Source organism: Patella vulgata, chromosome 8 (genome assembly GCF_932274485.2).
Source record: "Patella vulgata chromosome 8, xgPatVulg1.2, whole genome shotgun sequence".
Lineage (NCBI taxonomy): Eukaryota > Metazoa > Mollusca > Gastropoda > Patellidae > Patella > Patella vulgata.
The window spans coordinates 6132708-6148408 of record NC_065886.2 but is presented as its reverse complement, the minus strand read 5'-3'; the positions used below and the strand labels follow the sequence as shown (position 1 = coordinate 6148408).

At 37.2% G+C, this 15701-nt stretch overlaps 1 protein-coding gene across 1 annotated transcript in view; it reads left to right on the top strand.

Moving 5' to 3' along the window:
* Positions 1–312: 312 nt before the first annotated feature.
* LOC126829673 (neuronal PAS domain-containing protein 2) overlaps positions 313–15701 on the top strand; it is a 50309-nt gene continuing 34920 nt past the window's right edge. Inside the window, exons 1-2 of the mRNA XM_050559698.2 lie at positions 313–959; positions 14639–14796. Coding sequence (XP_050415655.1) covers positions 871–959; positions 14639–14796 — 247 coding nt within the window. The 5' untranslated portion in view covers positions 313–870. The remainder of the gene's footprint in view (positions 960–14638; positions 14797–15701) is intronic.

Below are 15701 nucleotides of genomic sequence, written 5' to 3'. Positions count from 1 at the left end.
GGTTCCTCCGGTTTCCTAGACCTCACTGCTAAAAACCCCTACGCGCAATTAAGCGAATTATTGAAAAGAAAAAAAAAATTAAACCATATGTTAGTCCCGAAATGACCTAGTTTGTTTCGAGTGGACGTTAAACCCCATTTCTCGCTCTCTCATATAGCAGGCTATCTATCGCAGTTATTTACAATAACATCACAGAGATTTATCTAGGTTAAAACGACCTAATTCTAGAAAATACTTTCAGTTTGGAAAAATAGAAACGAAGTACGCATGCTCTGTAAAATAACTTCTCACACCTAGCTCGAGACACAAACAACAATGTCGGACGCCTGTCATCGTAGTGTAGTTTATCAGACGTTTGTGTTAAGTTCTTACCGTTAATTAACGATGACATCAGTCATGCTTTGTCCAGGTGCATTGGAGTAGGTTGGGAATCGATAAATTCGTTGACACTGTGATCAAATTATCGGGTTTTAAATGGAAAATGATCAGTTTAAGTTGTGCTTACACTAATGCTACTTACTCTGTGTCGCTATCTTTATCAAGTTATGGAATCGAATGCAAATGTGATAGTTAATTTATACGGAGCAGCATCATGTCTGAATTCTTCGCTGTCGCATTAGTTTAAAACAACAATAATCAAGTTAACGCGACGACGAATTCACTCATCCATTCGTTATTCTCTCAGCTATCATTCGGATCTTAGTCCCCTTCACCTCCAGCGACTGTAATAATAATAGGTGTCGCTAGTTATGACGAGGTGGCTATTTTTAGATTTACCGTAGATTCTAATCGGGAGTAGAATTGGGTTAGTCTTGTTCTGACATGGTCGCTGGATACCGCTGTTAACTGTTTTGTGACATAGATTCTTAGATGTTAATACATTACTGTGTCAAGGTGTCGAGTAAAATGGAGCACGATAGAAATATTAGAAATGGATTAATAGCGATGCCGCAGAAGAAGTAAGTGACTCAATTAAATTTCTTTGACAATAATTATTATTTTGTATTATATTAAATCTAGGACAAATAGTTTTTAAGAGAGAGAGAAAGAGAGAGAGATGGTGGGAGGGTTTAACGTCCACTCGACACAAACTAGGGCATTTCGAGACTATATATAACATATATGCTTCAATTTTTATTTCAATAATTCGCTTATGCTCGTAGGGGTCTTTAGCTGTAGAAGGAAACCAAGAGGACCCGGAGAAAACCCACGAGGTTGGTCAGGCGACCCTTCTTGTCAGGCGACCCTACTCCTGCAATCATTGACAAGTAGTGAAGTACAACCGGGAATCGAAAACACTCCAGTATACCAAATGACAGATCTTATGATCATTTGGCCATCCCCCCCACCCCCTCGTAAAATAGCTTTTAATAGCAAAGTATTTATATTGAAAGTCTCAATCAAATTTATTTTGTACATAAAAGTACGTATGATTTTGCTCATTAATTTATTTTTTTATGATTTTGCTCAATATTTTTTTTTTTTATTGTTATAATAATATTTAGATAAATATTACATGTACTTAATTTGTCAGAGGAGATTGTTCACCTGTTTTTTTTGCCAATGAAAAGCCTGTAATAGTGTCATAGAATGTAATAGTGGGCAACATGTATAACATTTTTGCAGGGTGCTGAGTGGACCTACATTTTTGAAGTCGTAAAATTGTTTATTTTAGAATGGATGTTTTTTAAGAGTGGGTGTGGCATGGTAGTTAAAGGGCCATCCATGTACAGTACAGTGCTGGAGTTTGGGAATAGAATCGCGGATTCTAGTTGGAGGGGAAGGGGGAATCTTGGCGAAGAATGCCAGTTAACTTGCCCACAAACAAACCCGTCCACACGAAAAGTCTATAATTGAGTTGTCCACTAGGCATTGGTTGAGTCGTCAACACGACATAGTTTAATTTCAGGATAATCTTCCCTGTGCTCAACAGCTACATTGAAGATGTCTGCCTAAAAAGTGATATTTATCTGTTTAAAGTCAATGCTCGTGTTTAAGATCATGCATGCTATTTTGTAAATGTGGTGTATTTAGTAAAACAGTTTTGGATTTTAGCAGTTTTGGATCATTTCATTTTCACTCTTATTAAAGCTCTTGTGAATGTGTTTAAATCAATTCTTGTGAATGTGTTTAAATCAATTCTTGTGAATGTGTTTAAATCAATTCTTTGGAATGTGTTTAAATCAATTTATTCTGACACTTCATCCAGTTATTTATAATAACTCTTAGATTTCTATACTCGCCAGCGATCCACCCTTCGTTCTTCAAGTGGTCCTAACATATTGAGGATTCCTAAATATAATAAACGTTCCCTGTTGAATATGCTTTCTACGTACATGTACATGTAAGAGCAGCTAAAATGTGAAATAATCTTCCAAAAACTATACGAGAGTCCTCTTCCATTTAGAGTTTTAAGACTAACTTAAAAACATTTATTTCAAAAATGTTTTTGAACTGTTTTGTTGTGAATACGCTTAGAAACACTCATGTGTAATGAAGCACTGTATAAATCAAACAATAATATTTGTGAACATTCTTCAATGAAAAGATAGTCATACCAGTGTTGGGGGGTTGGATGGCTGAATGGTTAGCGTGCGCGCGCTGTATCATAAAGTCTGTCATTGAGTCGACTGGCGTGGTTTCGAATCCCCGGTTGTACGTGGCAAGGAGTAGGGTCGCCTGTCCAACCTCGTGGGTTTTCTCCGGGTCCTCCGGTTTCCTCCCACTGCTAAAGACCCCTACGCGCAACCTAATTATGCAAATAAAATTAAACCATATGTTAGTCCCGAAATGACCTAGTTTGTGTCGAGTGGACGTTAAACCCCATTTCTCTCTCTCTCTCATACCAGTGTCATTGAACCATAATCGTGACAAGTTAGTTTAAGCAATGGTGATTATAGATTACCAACTCAACTATTCAACAGAGAGAGAGAGAGAGAGAGAGAGACTTAACTAGCTTGATTCACCTTGATTCACATTTTCCTCGCCTACTCATATGTATATATATAGAGAGAGAGGGTTTAACGTCTACTTGACACAAACTAGGTCATTTCGGGACTAACATATGGTTCAATCTTATTTCATTAATTCGCGTGCGCGTATGGGTCTTTAGCAGTGGGAGGAAATCGGAGGACCCAGAGAAAACCCACAAGGTTGGACAGCAGGTGACCCTACTCCTTGTCACGTACAAAGTGATAATGACAGAGTTTATGATTCAATGCACTCGCGCTATCCATTCGGTCATCCACTCAAAGCCCCCCCCCCCCCCCCCCCCCCCCCGCGTTAACTTGATGCTTGCATAATGTATGTTTAATAACAAGAAATATTGGATCTATTAGAAAATTGTTAAAGGAGCTAAATCGCTAACAATTGGGACCTAGAAATTGACAAAAGTGGGTCGCAACGCATATAATACTGTAATATGAATGTATATAAACTGATTTACATTCAATGGTTTCCATTTTTACTCCAATTTCAAATCAGTTATGTTTGGCGAAATAAGCCAGCAGTCTCAAGCGAGTGCAAATTTCTAGCATCTGGTTATTCCAGTCTACATACGCCGTTGGATTTGGTGCAATGTGTCTAGCCTCCTCCCTCGAGTCTCTTGATACAACTGGGGCTGAAGCGCATTATAGTACACGATTCGTGTACCAATGATAAAATGTTTATTTTGTCTTAAATATTGGATATCAAAAGCCCATCTTTTTCCTAGTAAAATCAATAAATGAATGTTGATTTAATTTGACAAAGAAATCGTGTTTTCAATGTTGAAGATTTTAGATGATGTTGAGTTAGAGACCTAGCTACTTTAATTACAGAATCATCTTTAATAATAACCTGCACATTATTACAGTACCAGTCTGGGGGGGGGGGGCACAGTGGGTGGCTGGAGGTCGGGTGTTCAATACCTGCATTGGCCGAGAATGTTCATCAGGATTTTTCGGCATGGTTTCCCCTTGTCAGTGGTGCAGGACGAAGGGCCTGACAAGTACAGCTGTCTAGTCATTCGGATGGGATGAAAAACCGAGGACCTGTGTATACATTGATGTGCACATAAAAGATCCCTTGGAATTCGATACAAGAGTAGACCACAGTGCCGCTGCCTGGGCAAAATTTCCCTCATGCCCGTCTTCATTAGCCCAGTATTAGCAGAACAGTAGGACGTTAAACCCCATTTCATTTCATGCCGCGATGCTCAAAACGGTGCGTTAAGTGGTCAAAAAACGCACCAAAACATTGAGTTGTTGGTGTCAACATGGGGACTACATTTATATTCTTACGCTGTGATACTTCGCAAAAAGTATTTAACAATTCTTGACAATTATCGGTGTATGATAATAATGTATTATGACGCATTAAAAGTTGTAAACTTGTAAGAAAGTCTACACGTTAGTTTTGTGATTGATACTGTCAAATAAATGAGCATATGTATTTTAAAATTAAAGTAATTAAGTCTCTAACTCAATATCATCCAAATATTAGCGATTTAGTTTCTTTAATACGAGTACAAATTATCAGCAAATGTTCTCTGATTCTAATTACTCCGATTTATGTTATATAAAACAAACGCTAATACTTCTCAACTACCAAGCTAACAGACAAAGGCTTTTGACAAATCTGCAGGAAGCCATTTCGCTCGATAAGGTTGACCAATTAACTTACCGTGTAATCTTCTTCTATCGTATACAATATGAATGTTCAGCAAGTTATTCTGTATAAAAACATAGTCGGCCTCCCTAATAAAACATATTTTTCCATAGTAACAGGCCTGCATAGTAATAAGGAGTAAATACAATTTAACACAAATGCTTTACTTTACTATTTCATAATTTAGTAAAAACTGAATCATGTTGCGTAGTGCTTTATTAATTAAAAATAGATTAATTAAATACGATGGGCTTTAAAGAGAGAGAGAGATGGGGTTTAACGTCCACTCGACACAAACTAGGTCATTTCGGGACAAACATATGGTTTTAATTTTATTTCAATAATTTGCATGCGCGTAGGGGTCTTTAGCAGTGGGAGGAAACCGGAGGACCCGGAGAAAACCCACAAGGTTGGACAGGCGACCCTACTCCTTGTCATGTACAACCGGGGATTAGAAACCACGCCAGTTGACTCAATGACAGGCTTTATGATACAGCACGCCCGTGCTAACCATTCAGCCATCCAACCCCCCAACGATGGGCTTTAAGATAATACAACGTTACACTCTTTATTTAAACAATTCACATCAAACATTACCCTGTATCATAAATCACAGGGGACATGTACATGTACATATGTGTGTCACCTGTCATATCAATCAAGAGTAAATAGAATTAAAAAACAAACTTGATAATTCCATAAATATAATCTCCCTCCCTAAGAAAATGTCCTTTTCCATAAATGAAATGAAATGAAATGAAATGGAGTTTAACGTCCTACTGTTCTGCTCCTAACCTGGGCTAATGAAGACGGGCATACGCCATACAGTGTGCTATGAGGGAAATTTTGCCCGGACAGCGGCACTATGGCCTACTCTTATATCGAATTCCAACTGCCAAGGGATCTTTTACGTGCACGCCAATGTGTACACGGGACCTCGGTTTTTCGTCCCATCCGAACGACTAGACAGCTTTCTTTGTCAGCCCCTCCGTCCTGCATCACTGACAAGGGAGAACCACGCCGGAAAATCTGGATGAACTTTCTCTGCCAATGCAGGGATCGAACACCCGACCTCCAGGCTAGCGAGCCAGCGTCTTACCCACTTAGCCACGTGATCTCCTCCTTTTCCATATTAGCCTATAATAAAGAGTAAATATATAATTAATCCCAGACTTTATTATTTCATAATTTAGCCTCAATTGATTAAATACGATGGGCTTGAATGTATTACTAAATTACACTCTTTATTTAAAGATAGATTATGGGAGATTACATAAAGAGCTGGCAGTTCTCACTATAATAGTTAAAACTTAGATAATGTAAAGGGAATTTGCTGAAAATTTCAATCAAATTGATCCACTATGAACCGAGAATTAAGCGATTGAAATTTGGGCCTAGCCTCGATCATCATTACTAAATGTCGGTACAATAAAAAACATAAGTCTCGATTATCCATTTGATGATTAAATTATGAATGGAAGACGAACAAGAGTTGATTATGGTCTGGATAAGTTAATTAATGCCTAATTAATAATTTAGATAACATTTCAGGCCTAAAGAAAGACCTGCTTTAGCTTTTGCATAATGCATGTTTAAAAAAAAAATTTGGGACTAACTGCTAGCGCTAATTTATGTTAATACTAACCCATAATTAATTCAACCATACATTGTACAGTGTAATATGATAGTCTCCAAATCACTTAATTTGTGTTTGTGGGGGTTAAATCCGGTTTCCCACATCCTACATTGTATACATGTATATATATATAGCTCGGTTGGCCAGATTCCTGCTTTCATCATATAATAATAGTTTAATAATAGTTTGTTTTTATGCTTCACTGGACTTAATACAGAAACAATTCTGGATGTAACAGGATTTAAATCGTGTTACATACATATACATGTACATGTACCTACATCAGTACATGTAGCCCAGCTTAAATGAGTGGGCCCAGGGTCAGACTAGAATCATGACAGCTATGAAAAGATTATTCGTAATTAGGTAACCTGATCAGCCACGTTCGCTTTGTGTAGTAGGGGGGTTGGATGGAGGAATGGTTAGCACATGTGCGCTGTATCATAAGGTCTGTCATTGAATCAACTGGCATGGTTTCGATTCCCTGGTTGTAGTGACAAGGAGTAGGGTCGTCTGTCCAATCTCATGGGTTTTCTCCGGTTTCCTCCCACTGATAAAGACCCCTACGCACAAGGGAATTATTGAAATAAAATTGAACCATATGTTAGTCCCGAAGTGACCTAGTGTGTGTTGAGTTGACGTTAAACCCCATTTCTCTCTCTCTCTCTCCCTTTTTTTTTAATACTATGCAAGGTTTCCACGGAGATAGGCCTACTCATCTTTATCATTTGGATGACAAAGACGAGAATATTCTTGTTGAAACGTCGCATAGTATTAAACTCGGTAGGCCTATCCTTAAAATTGTACTTTGTGTTCAGGAATAAATACATGTACCTTAGAACTTATGATTTAATCTACATCCCCTCAAGTCATCCGCTATTAACCTTTTTAATATGATAGCATTGCCTGAGGACATTTTTATATAACATGATCATATTGTTTATTTTTACAAAACGAAGAGCTGACGGCAAGATGCCACAGGGCTTTAGAATTAGAGTGGCCATATTTGTCTGTTTTTCATCATCTCTCTCTCTCTCTCTCTCTCTCTCTCTCTCTCTCTCTTCACCTACCCAAGTTATACTTGTACATGACAGGAGTAGGGTCGCGTCTGTCCACTCCAGGTCTTCCGATTTTCCTTCCACCGCTAAAGACCTCCACATACACATAGCAAATTATTGAAATAAAATTGACCCACACATTTGTCCCGGAATGACCCACATGTAGTTTTTCTCAAGTTGACAAGTCCTAGGATGGAGGGTCTGGCAAGGACAATGTACATATATAGTCCTTTGGATGGTACAAAAAAACGAGGTCCCATGTAAACTTTGGTGTGCCCGAAATAGAACCCTTAACTGTTGGAATTCGAAATAAGAGTAGGTCGTAGTGCCGCTTTACGGGCATGGTCTATTCCTTTTTTCATTAGCCAAGTAGGAGCAGAATAGTAGGAGGTTAAATCCCATTTCATACCATATGAGAACCTTGTCAGCTACATGTACTTATACATACATGTACAAAGTTGAATCTCTGATAGAAATATCGGCCTAAATCAAAATATTGTTCAATTATGTTTACAAAGGTATAATTAAAAATTTTGCGAGATTCACCACATGCCACATCCTTTGATGTGCATCTTTTTAATCTGATTTCTTCAAAGTGAGGAAATAATCTGCTGTTGTAATTATTGATTAAATGTTAAAGTATATGGCAGTGTATCTAGAGATTATCTGCTCTTTATATTTAATGCCTAATTAAATTTTCGATAATGAATTTGAGTCATGAAAAAATGGTTATGGAGAAAAAGGGAGAAAGACGGTGTAGGCGATAAGGGGAGGAGGGAGGGAAAAAGTCAAGAGGGCCTAGAGGGTTTAAGAGAGATGAGAGGGGGTAGAAAGATAGTGTGATGAGGGTGTAGGGAGAGGGGGGAGGAAGAGAGGGTGGAGGAAGAAAGGGCAGAGAGAGTGTAGAAAGAAAGGGTGGAGAGGATATACACGTAGGAAGAAAGGGTGGGAGGGTGTAGGAAGCGAGGGTATAGAACGAAATGGTGGAGAGGATATATGACAAAAGGGTGGAGAAGGTGGCAGAAGATAGGGTGTAGGAGGAGAGGGTTTAGGAAAAAAGTGTGGAGATGATGGAGGAAGAAAGGGTGGTGAGGGTGTGTAGGAGGCGAGGGTGGAGAGGTGTGTAGGAAGAAAGGGGAGAGAGGGTGGAGGAAGATAGGGTGGAGGTGTAGGAAGAAAGGGTAGAGAAAGAAAGGGTATAGAAAAAAAGAGTAGAGAAAGAAAGGGTGGAGAGGGTGTAGGAAGAAAGGGTGACGAGGGTGTAGGAAGAAAGGGTGGAGAGGGTTTAAGAAGACAGGGTGGAGAGGGTGTAGGAAGAAAGGGTGGAGAGGGTTTAAGAAGAAAGGGTGGAGAGGGTTTAAGAAGAAAGGGTGTAGGAAGAAAGGGTATAGAAAGATAGGGAGTAGTAAGAAAGTGTAGGCCTCTAGTGGTAGCTAACAAATTTTTATACTATCATATCTACATGTATGTGACCTAATCTGGTATGTGATTAATGTGAGATTAAGGTGTGATTTATGATGACAGTTGTCAATGTTTACATGATTTTACGCCTCACCTAAATTACTATCTATATTCAAGGAGCTAAATAGCTAATCTCATTAAAATACAGGGGCCTGTTTCACGAAATTTGAACTAAAGATAAAATCCAAATTTTAGTAGAAACTTCAATTTTGATTGGCTAAGCACTAAAATCTAAGTTAAAATTTCGTGAAACAGGCCCCAGATCTATATTTTGTTTCGGTTTTTTTATACCTTTGATGGCCTACACTACATGAAGATCTGACTAGTTGTATTGGGAGGTCACATCAGGGTTTGTATGACACTATGACATCAGACATTGATTAATCAATCAGCGTTGGCATTTCCAGTGGTTTACCCATAGTTCTGTTATAACACACGCCAAGAAGTCACTGTAACAGATGGTTTCATTGGCTTATCCTTCACGCCATCCAGAACCCCGGTAATATAACAACTCTTCCAGATCTTAGTCTAGTACAGACAAAATAAAACGAAATTTTGAACTGTAAAAAAAAAAACGAAACGAAGGATCTGTGATTTAATCAGATTGCTAAATTGCTAATATTTGGGACCTAAAAATGGACACAAATGGGTCGCAGCGCATATAATAATGTAATATGGTAATATATAAACTGATTTACGTTCAATCGTTTCCATTTTTACTGTAATTTCAAATCAGTTATGTTCAGCAAAATACTCCAGAAGTCTCAATCAAATGGCAAGGTCTGGTTATTCCAGTCTAAACTGATAGTATTTATTGCGCATGTTCTCCAGATAAGAATATGGTGTCACTGACATGACTTGTGGAATATGTCTAGCCTCGTTCTTCGAGTCCCATGATACAAATGGTGCTGAAACGCAGTCTGGTATATGATTCGTGTACCGATGGTAAAATCTTTATTTTGTATTAAATATTGGATATCAGAAGCCCATATTTTCCTGTTAAGATCACAACATCAATGTTGATTTAAATTGACAAAGAATTCGTGTTTGCAATGTCAAAGATTTTGAATGATATTGAGTTAGAGACTTACATGTAGCTACATGTACTTTAAACGCACTGGGGGTGGATGGCTGAATGGTTAGCGTGTGCGCTTTGTATCATATTAAGATTTGACATTGCGTCAACTGGCATGGTTTCGTTTCCCGGTTGTACGTGACAAGGAGTAGTGTCACCTGTCCAACCTCATGGGTTTTCTCCGGGTCCTCCGGTTTCATCCTACTGCTAAGACCCCTACACGCAAGCAAATTATTGAAATAAAATTGAACCATGCTAGTCCCAAAATGACCTAGTATGTGTCGAGTGGATCTCTGTTGTATAGAGAATCTACTACTCGTCTTTTTTCATATCAAAAAATATCAACACAAGACTTTTATTTTATCGATGAGTGTTGATATTTTTTTGATATAAAAGAAGACAAGTAGGAGATTTTATTTATCACACAACCCTTTTTTACATGCACAAATAAATAAATATAATTCTCTGCTATAGATTTAATTGTCGTAAACCTGATACATCATTTTTTAACAGCAAGTCAACCGTTGCAAAGTCCTATATAGTGACCCAGTGTTTCCTTTAAAGTTACGTTCCCAGAAAAGTATTTATAATCTATTACACATCTATTGTAGTAGCAATGATCATTGTGATAAAATTATACTTGGAATGTGTTTAACCAGTTCTATCACATCTATGATAATGACCGACACCAATATAGTGTCCTTTAAGATATCAAAATCAATGTTGATTTAAATTGACCAATAAGTCATGTTTGCTATGTCGAAGACTGTGGATGATAAAGAGTTAAGAGACCTACCTCCTTTAACCCACATTTATAAATGGGTTATGATATGACCAATGTCTAGGTCATTTGTTAATTTATTATTTTTTATTCTGTTTTCAATTCCAAATCTATATTTTGATATTTATGTAGTAGTTATGAATCATATTCTGTTCATAGATTCCATTTTTTATGCTTGGTTAGCCATTAGAGACTGACAGTACATGCAATTAACCTGTTAATTTCAATTATGACAGGCTGGCAAGTAAATTGATTTATCTGGGACGTATGTTTCTTTAACTATGTATTGTTTTATATACTGTCTTAAGACGGCTAAATCTATTTGTTAAGGCCAGCTCAATTTTTGTCCCGGTCGCTGAGATGTAAATACATGTAATGTTAGGGCACGTGATTGTTAGCGAGATTATAGGTTAGGCTTAGGTTAAGGATTGGGGCTAAGTCCAGGCTTAGGATAAGGTTTGGGATTAGCGCTAGCCTTGTTTACATCTTGTGACCGATGAAGAAAAATTGAGCTGGCCTTATTATTTAGCACTAACCGTCTTAAGACATAAAGTAGCTACATGTAAGTCTCTAACTTAGTATCACCCAAAGTCTTCAACATTGAAAACACAAATTATTTGTCAATTTAAATCAACATTGATGTTGTGATCTTACCGGGAAAAGATGGGGGTCTGATATCCAATATTTAAGACAAAATAAACATTTTATCATTGGTACACGATTCGTGTACCATAATGCGTTTCAGGCTAAATATATTCCACATGTCATGTCAAACGGTCACATCATATTCTTATCTGAGGAGCATGCGCAATAAATACTATCGGTGTAGACTGGAATAATCAGACGCTAGAGACTGCCATTCAATTGAGACGTCTGGCGTATTACGCCGAACATAACTGATTAGAAATTACAGTAAAAACAGAAATGATTGAATGTAAATCAGTTAATATACATTCATATAACATTATTATATGTGTTAATTGCGACCCATTTGTGTCAATTTCTAGGTCCCAAATATTAGCGAATTAGCTCCTTTAATCCTTAAATAATTATATGTTCATGTCAACACTTTCTTAGTAACTAATTTGATTCAAAAGACAAATTTATGTTAAACTATTACTCATTCAGATGTGAATATTTCGATTTCCCGTTTGTACGTGACAAGGAGTAGGGTCGTGACAAGGAGTAGGGTCGCCTGTCCAAACTCAGTAGTTTTCTCCGGGTCCTACGCGCAAATGAATTATTAAAATAAAATTGAACCATATGTTAGTTCCGAAATGACATAGTTTGCATTGAGTGGAGTTAAACTCTCTCTCTCTCTCTCTCTCTCTCTCAGATGTAAATAACTTAATTAAAACAACCTGTACATAATGTAATGTATATTGAACGTTGTAATTTGTAATAAACACCAACAACAATTAAATAAAGCATTAGTAATTCGAGAGACCAGCTTAAGGAACCATTATGACATTATAATATAATTATTATAATTGGCTCCAGAAATAAAGTGTTGAGTATCCATTCCAAGAATCTGTTTTCATTTCTGATACTTACAGAAGATATGTGGACGAGCTACAATCCCTGAAAGTCAAATGTAATAATATATATGTGAAATCGAATACACGTCTATCAAAGATCGACAAGTTAAATGAGTGTAATGATAAAAGTAATATGAAAACATGGCACGACTTAAATTTTATATTTTACGATACATAACAACGATACATACATGTGCTTGAAATGTAGGGGGGGGGGGTTGGATGGCCAATAGGTTAGCATGGTTGTACGTGACAAGAAGTAGGGTCGACTGTCCAACTTCGTGGGCTTTCTCCAGGTCGTCTGGTTTCCTCCCACTTCTAAAGACCCCTACGCGCAAGCGAATTATTGAAATAAAATAGAACCTTATGTTAGTCCTGAATTTACCTAGTTTGTGTCGAGTGGACGTTAACCCCACTTCCCTCGCTTTCTCTTGAAATGTATAATTAATGTCGTAAGAATATGATTAAAGATGCATTATGTTAGAGCTAAATCTACCTATTTATACATTGTATACATGTAGGTTTTTATTTTGACTTCAAATGTTATATAAACTTTTATTTAGACATTTATTCACATAACACTTTATAAAGGGCCAATCTTGATTATACATGTATTTTAGATCCTCTACCTTAGAGTCAAGCAACGAACTCAATATACATGTACATGATACCCTGTTTTCAAACAACTTAAACCTGTCAGTCTTCGTCTGAAAATGGAGACCGTTGTCCCAAGGGTATTATACAGTGTCTGTATAAAACCAGACTTTTATTTTATAAAAATAACGTGTAGGTGGAATTTACCATTTGTTATCAAGTACATCACTTGGATCATGCACTGTTTTGACCCCCAAAGGAACGGCAATAGATTATCAGGTCACACAATGAAAAAATTGACACGAAATCCTAAAAGGGTTATGTGTCTGGATAAGCGGTTTTGATGTTCACATTCAAACGAATCAATATTTTGAGATGAAATTTTGAGACAAGGTAAATACACCTTTCCCCTGTATTTTGGCACTTAAATTTCATACATCGACAGCCTTTTATTTATGAGACTTTGTTCAAATCGGGAAAGTCCCTTTAACTTTAAGCCTATGATCAACTCTCTAGGGTTATTGGAAGACGCAGATGTAAATGGATTAAAATACGATTGCCATTTAATGATTTAATTTAAAAATGGAGAAGCGAGACTGAGTCACAATTAACAAAAAAAATTTCTGCAATAAGAAACAATCTATGTCAAAACTTGAAGTTATAAAGTCGCTCAGAATAGAGTAATTTGAACGAAATTTTCAAACAGAATTTTAATTAGTAGATTTGAGTGACTGATAAATAGTACAGGTGCTTCAATGTAGAGAGTAAAAATAACAATGTGCCATTTGTATCAAATTTCCCATGACTTAAAGGAGCTAAATCGCTAATATTTGGGATATAGAATTTGACACAAATGGGTCGCAACACATATAATAATGTAATATGAATCAACGCCAATTAAATAAAAAATAATTCCTTTTTAATAAGAAAGAAGTTACTTTTAATAAAAAATGAACTGTTTTTTGAAAAAAAAAAGTAGTTCTTTTTTGATTGACCAATCAAATTCATGTAAGGAGATATCGCAGTAGATTATGAAATTTATCACACAAGCGATATATAGTAGAATGTATTATTGAGTGATAAGGCGCTATAATGGGGCATCACAACTTTAATTGAACATTAAAGTTCATATGTTAACTTATTATTGGATAGAAACCAGGAAGTGTCTCACGCCATTTAAACTGTCAATAAGTCCTCAAATTGTTATTAGTGTATATATACAATATTCAGTGTATATTTATTCTAAACGTAACGGGGCCCTTATTCACGAAAACTTAACTGAGATAAAATCCAAATTTTAGTAATTTGATTGGATAATATTAGATTGATTTTAGTGCTCAGCCAATCAAAATTGAGGTACATGTATCTACTAAAATTTGGATTTTATCTTAAGTTAAAATTTCGTGAATCAGGGCCCTGGTATATTAATTTAGACATTTAACTTCAGTACTTGAAAGGGGTGGAGGGGGAGGGGGATGGCCGAATGGATATCATGTGTGCGCTGTATCATAAGGTCTGTTAATGATGTAACTGCCGTGGTTTCGAATCCCCGGTTGTACGTGGCAAGGAGTAGGGTTGCCTGTCCAACCTCGTGGGTTTTCTCCGGATCCTCTGGTTTCCTCCCACTGCTAAAGACTCCTACGCGCAAGCAAATTATTGAAATAAATTTAATAGTCCCGAAATTACCTAGTTTGTGTCAAGTAGATTTTAAACCCCATCTCTCTCTCTCTCTCTCTCTCTCTCTCTCTCTCTGTAGAATCGTCCAGGTTTTTTCCCCATACATATTAGTCTGGAACAATATGCTCTTTATCTTCCTTTTTTAAAGAAATGTGGATGTTGTATTTTCAGATTGTCACGGAATGTATGTGAAAAGATTCGGAGAGATCGACTCAACGCGCTGATACAAGAGTTAGCGAAAGAAGTTCCTATTATTGCCTCCTGTCAGAAAAAACTTGACAAATCCAGTATTCTTCGTCTAACAGTGGCTCATTTAAAAATACATTTTGGTAAGTAGCCTTTTATGTGGTTTATACAGTTCTTCGGGCCTAAAATGAAAAAAATACAATATCAGTAAGTAGCCTTTTGTGGTGTTTTTAGAAATCATCAGGCTTAAAATTAGAAATACATTTCGGTCAGTGGCCTTTTATGCAAGTTTGTACAGTTCATCAGGCCTAAAATCAAAAATACAATGTCAGTAAGTAGCCTATTGTGTTGTTTGTAGAGTTCATCAGGCCTATAAAGGTAACAGCAAGAATGGTTGATATAATTGACATTAAAACCTTGCGCTGGATGAACAATAAAAAAAATGAAAATAACAAAACCTGAGACGGACAAGAAATGAAATGAAAATGAAATGGGGTTTAACGTCCTACTGTTCTGCTCCTAACCTGGACTAATGAAGACGGGCATACGCCATACAGTGTGCTATACACTGGATTCCAACTGCCTAGGGATCTTTACGTGCACGCCAATGTGTACATGGGACCTCTTTTTTTTTGTCCCATCCAAATGACTACACATTGTCCCTAGCCAGGCCCTCAGTCTTGCACCTCTGACAAAGGGGGACCACAGCAGAGAATCCTGATAAACATCCTCAGCCAACTCAGGGATCAAACACGGAACCTACAGAGAGAGAGAAATGGGGTTTAACGTCCACTTGACACAAACTAGGTCATTTCGGGACTAACATATGGTTTAATTTTAATTCAATAATTCGCTTGCGCATAGGGGTCTTTAGCAGTGGGAGGAAACCAGAGGACCCGGACAAAACCCACGAGGTTGGACGGAACCTACAGGTTAGCTAGCCAGCGTCTTACTCACTTTGTCACTGTTGGAAGATGTGCATTAAGGGCACATATGATCCCTTGGAGCTAGCCAGCGTCTTACTCACTTTGCCACTGTTGGAAGATGT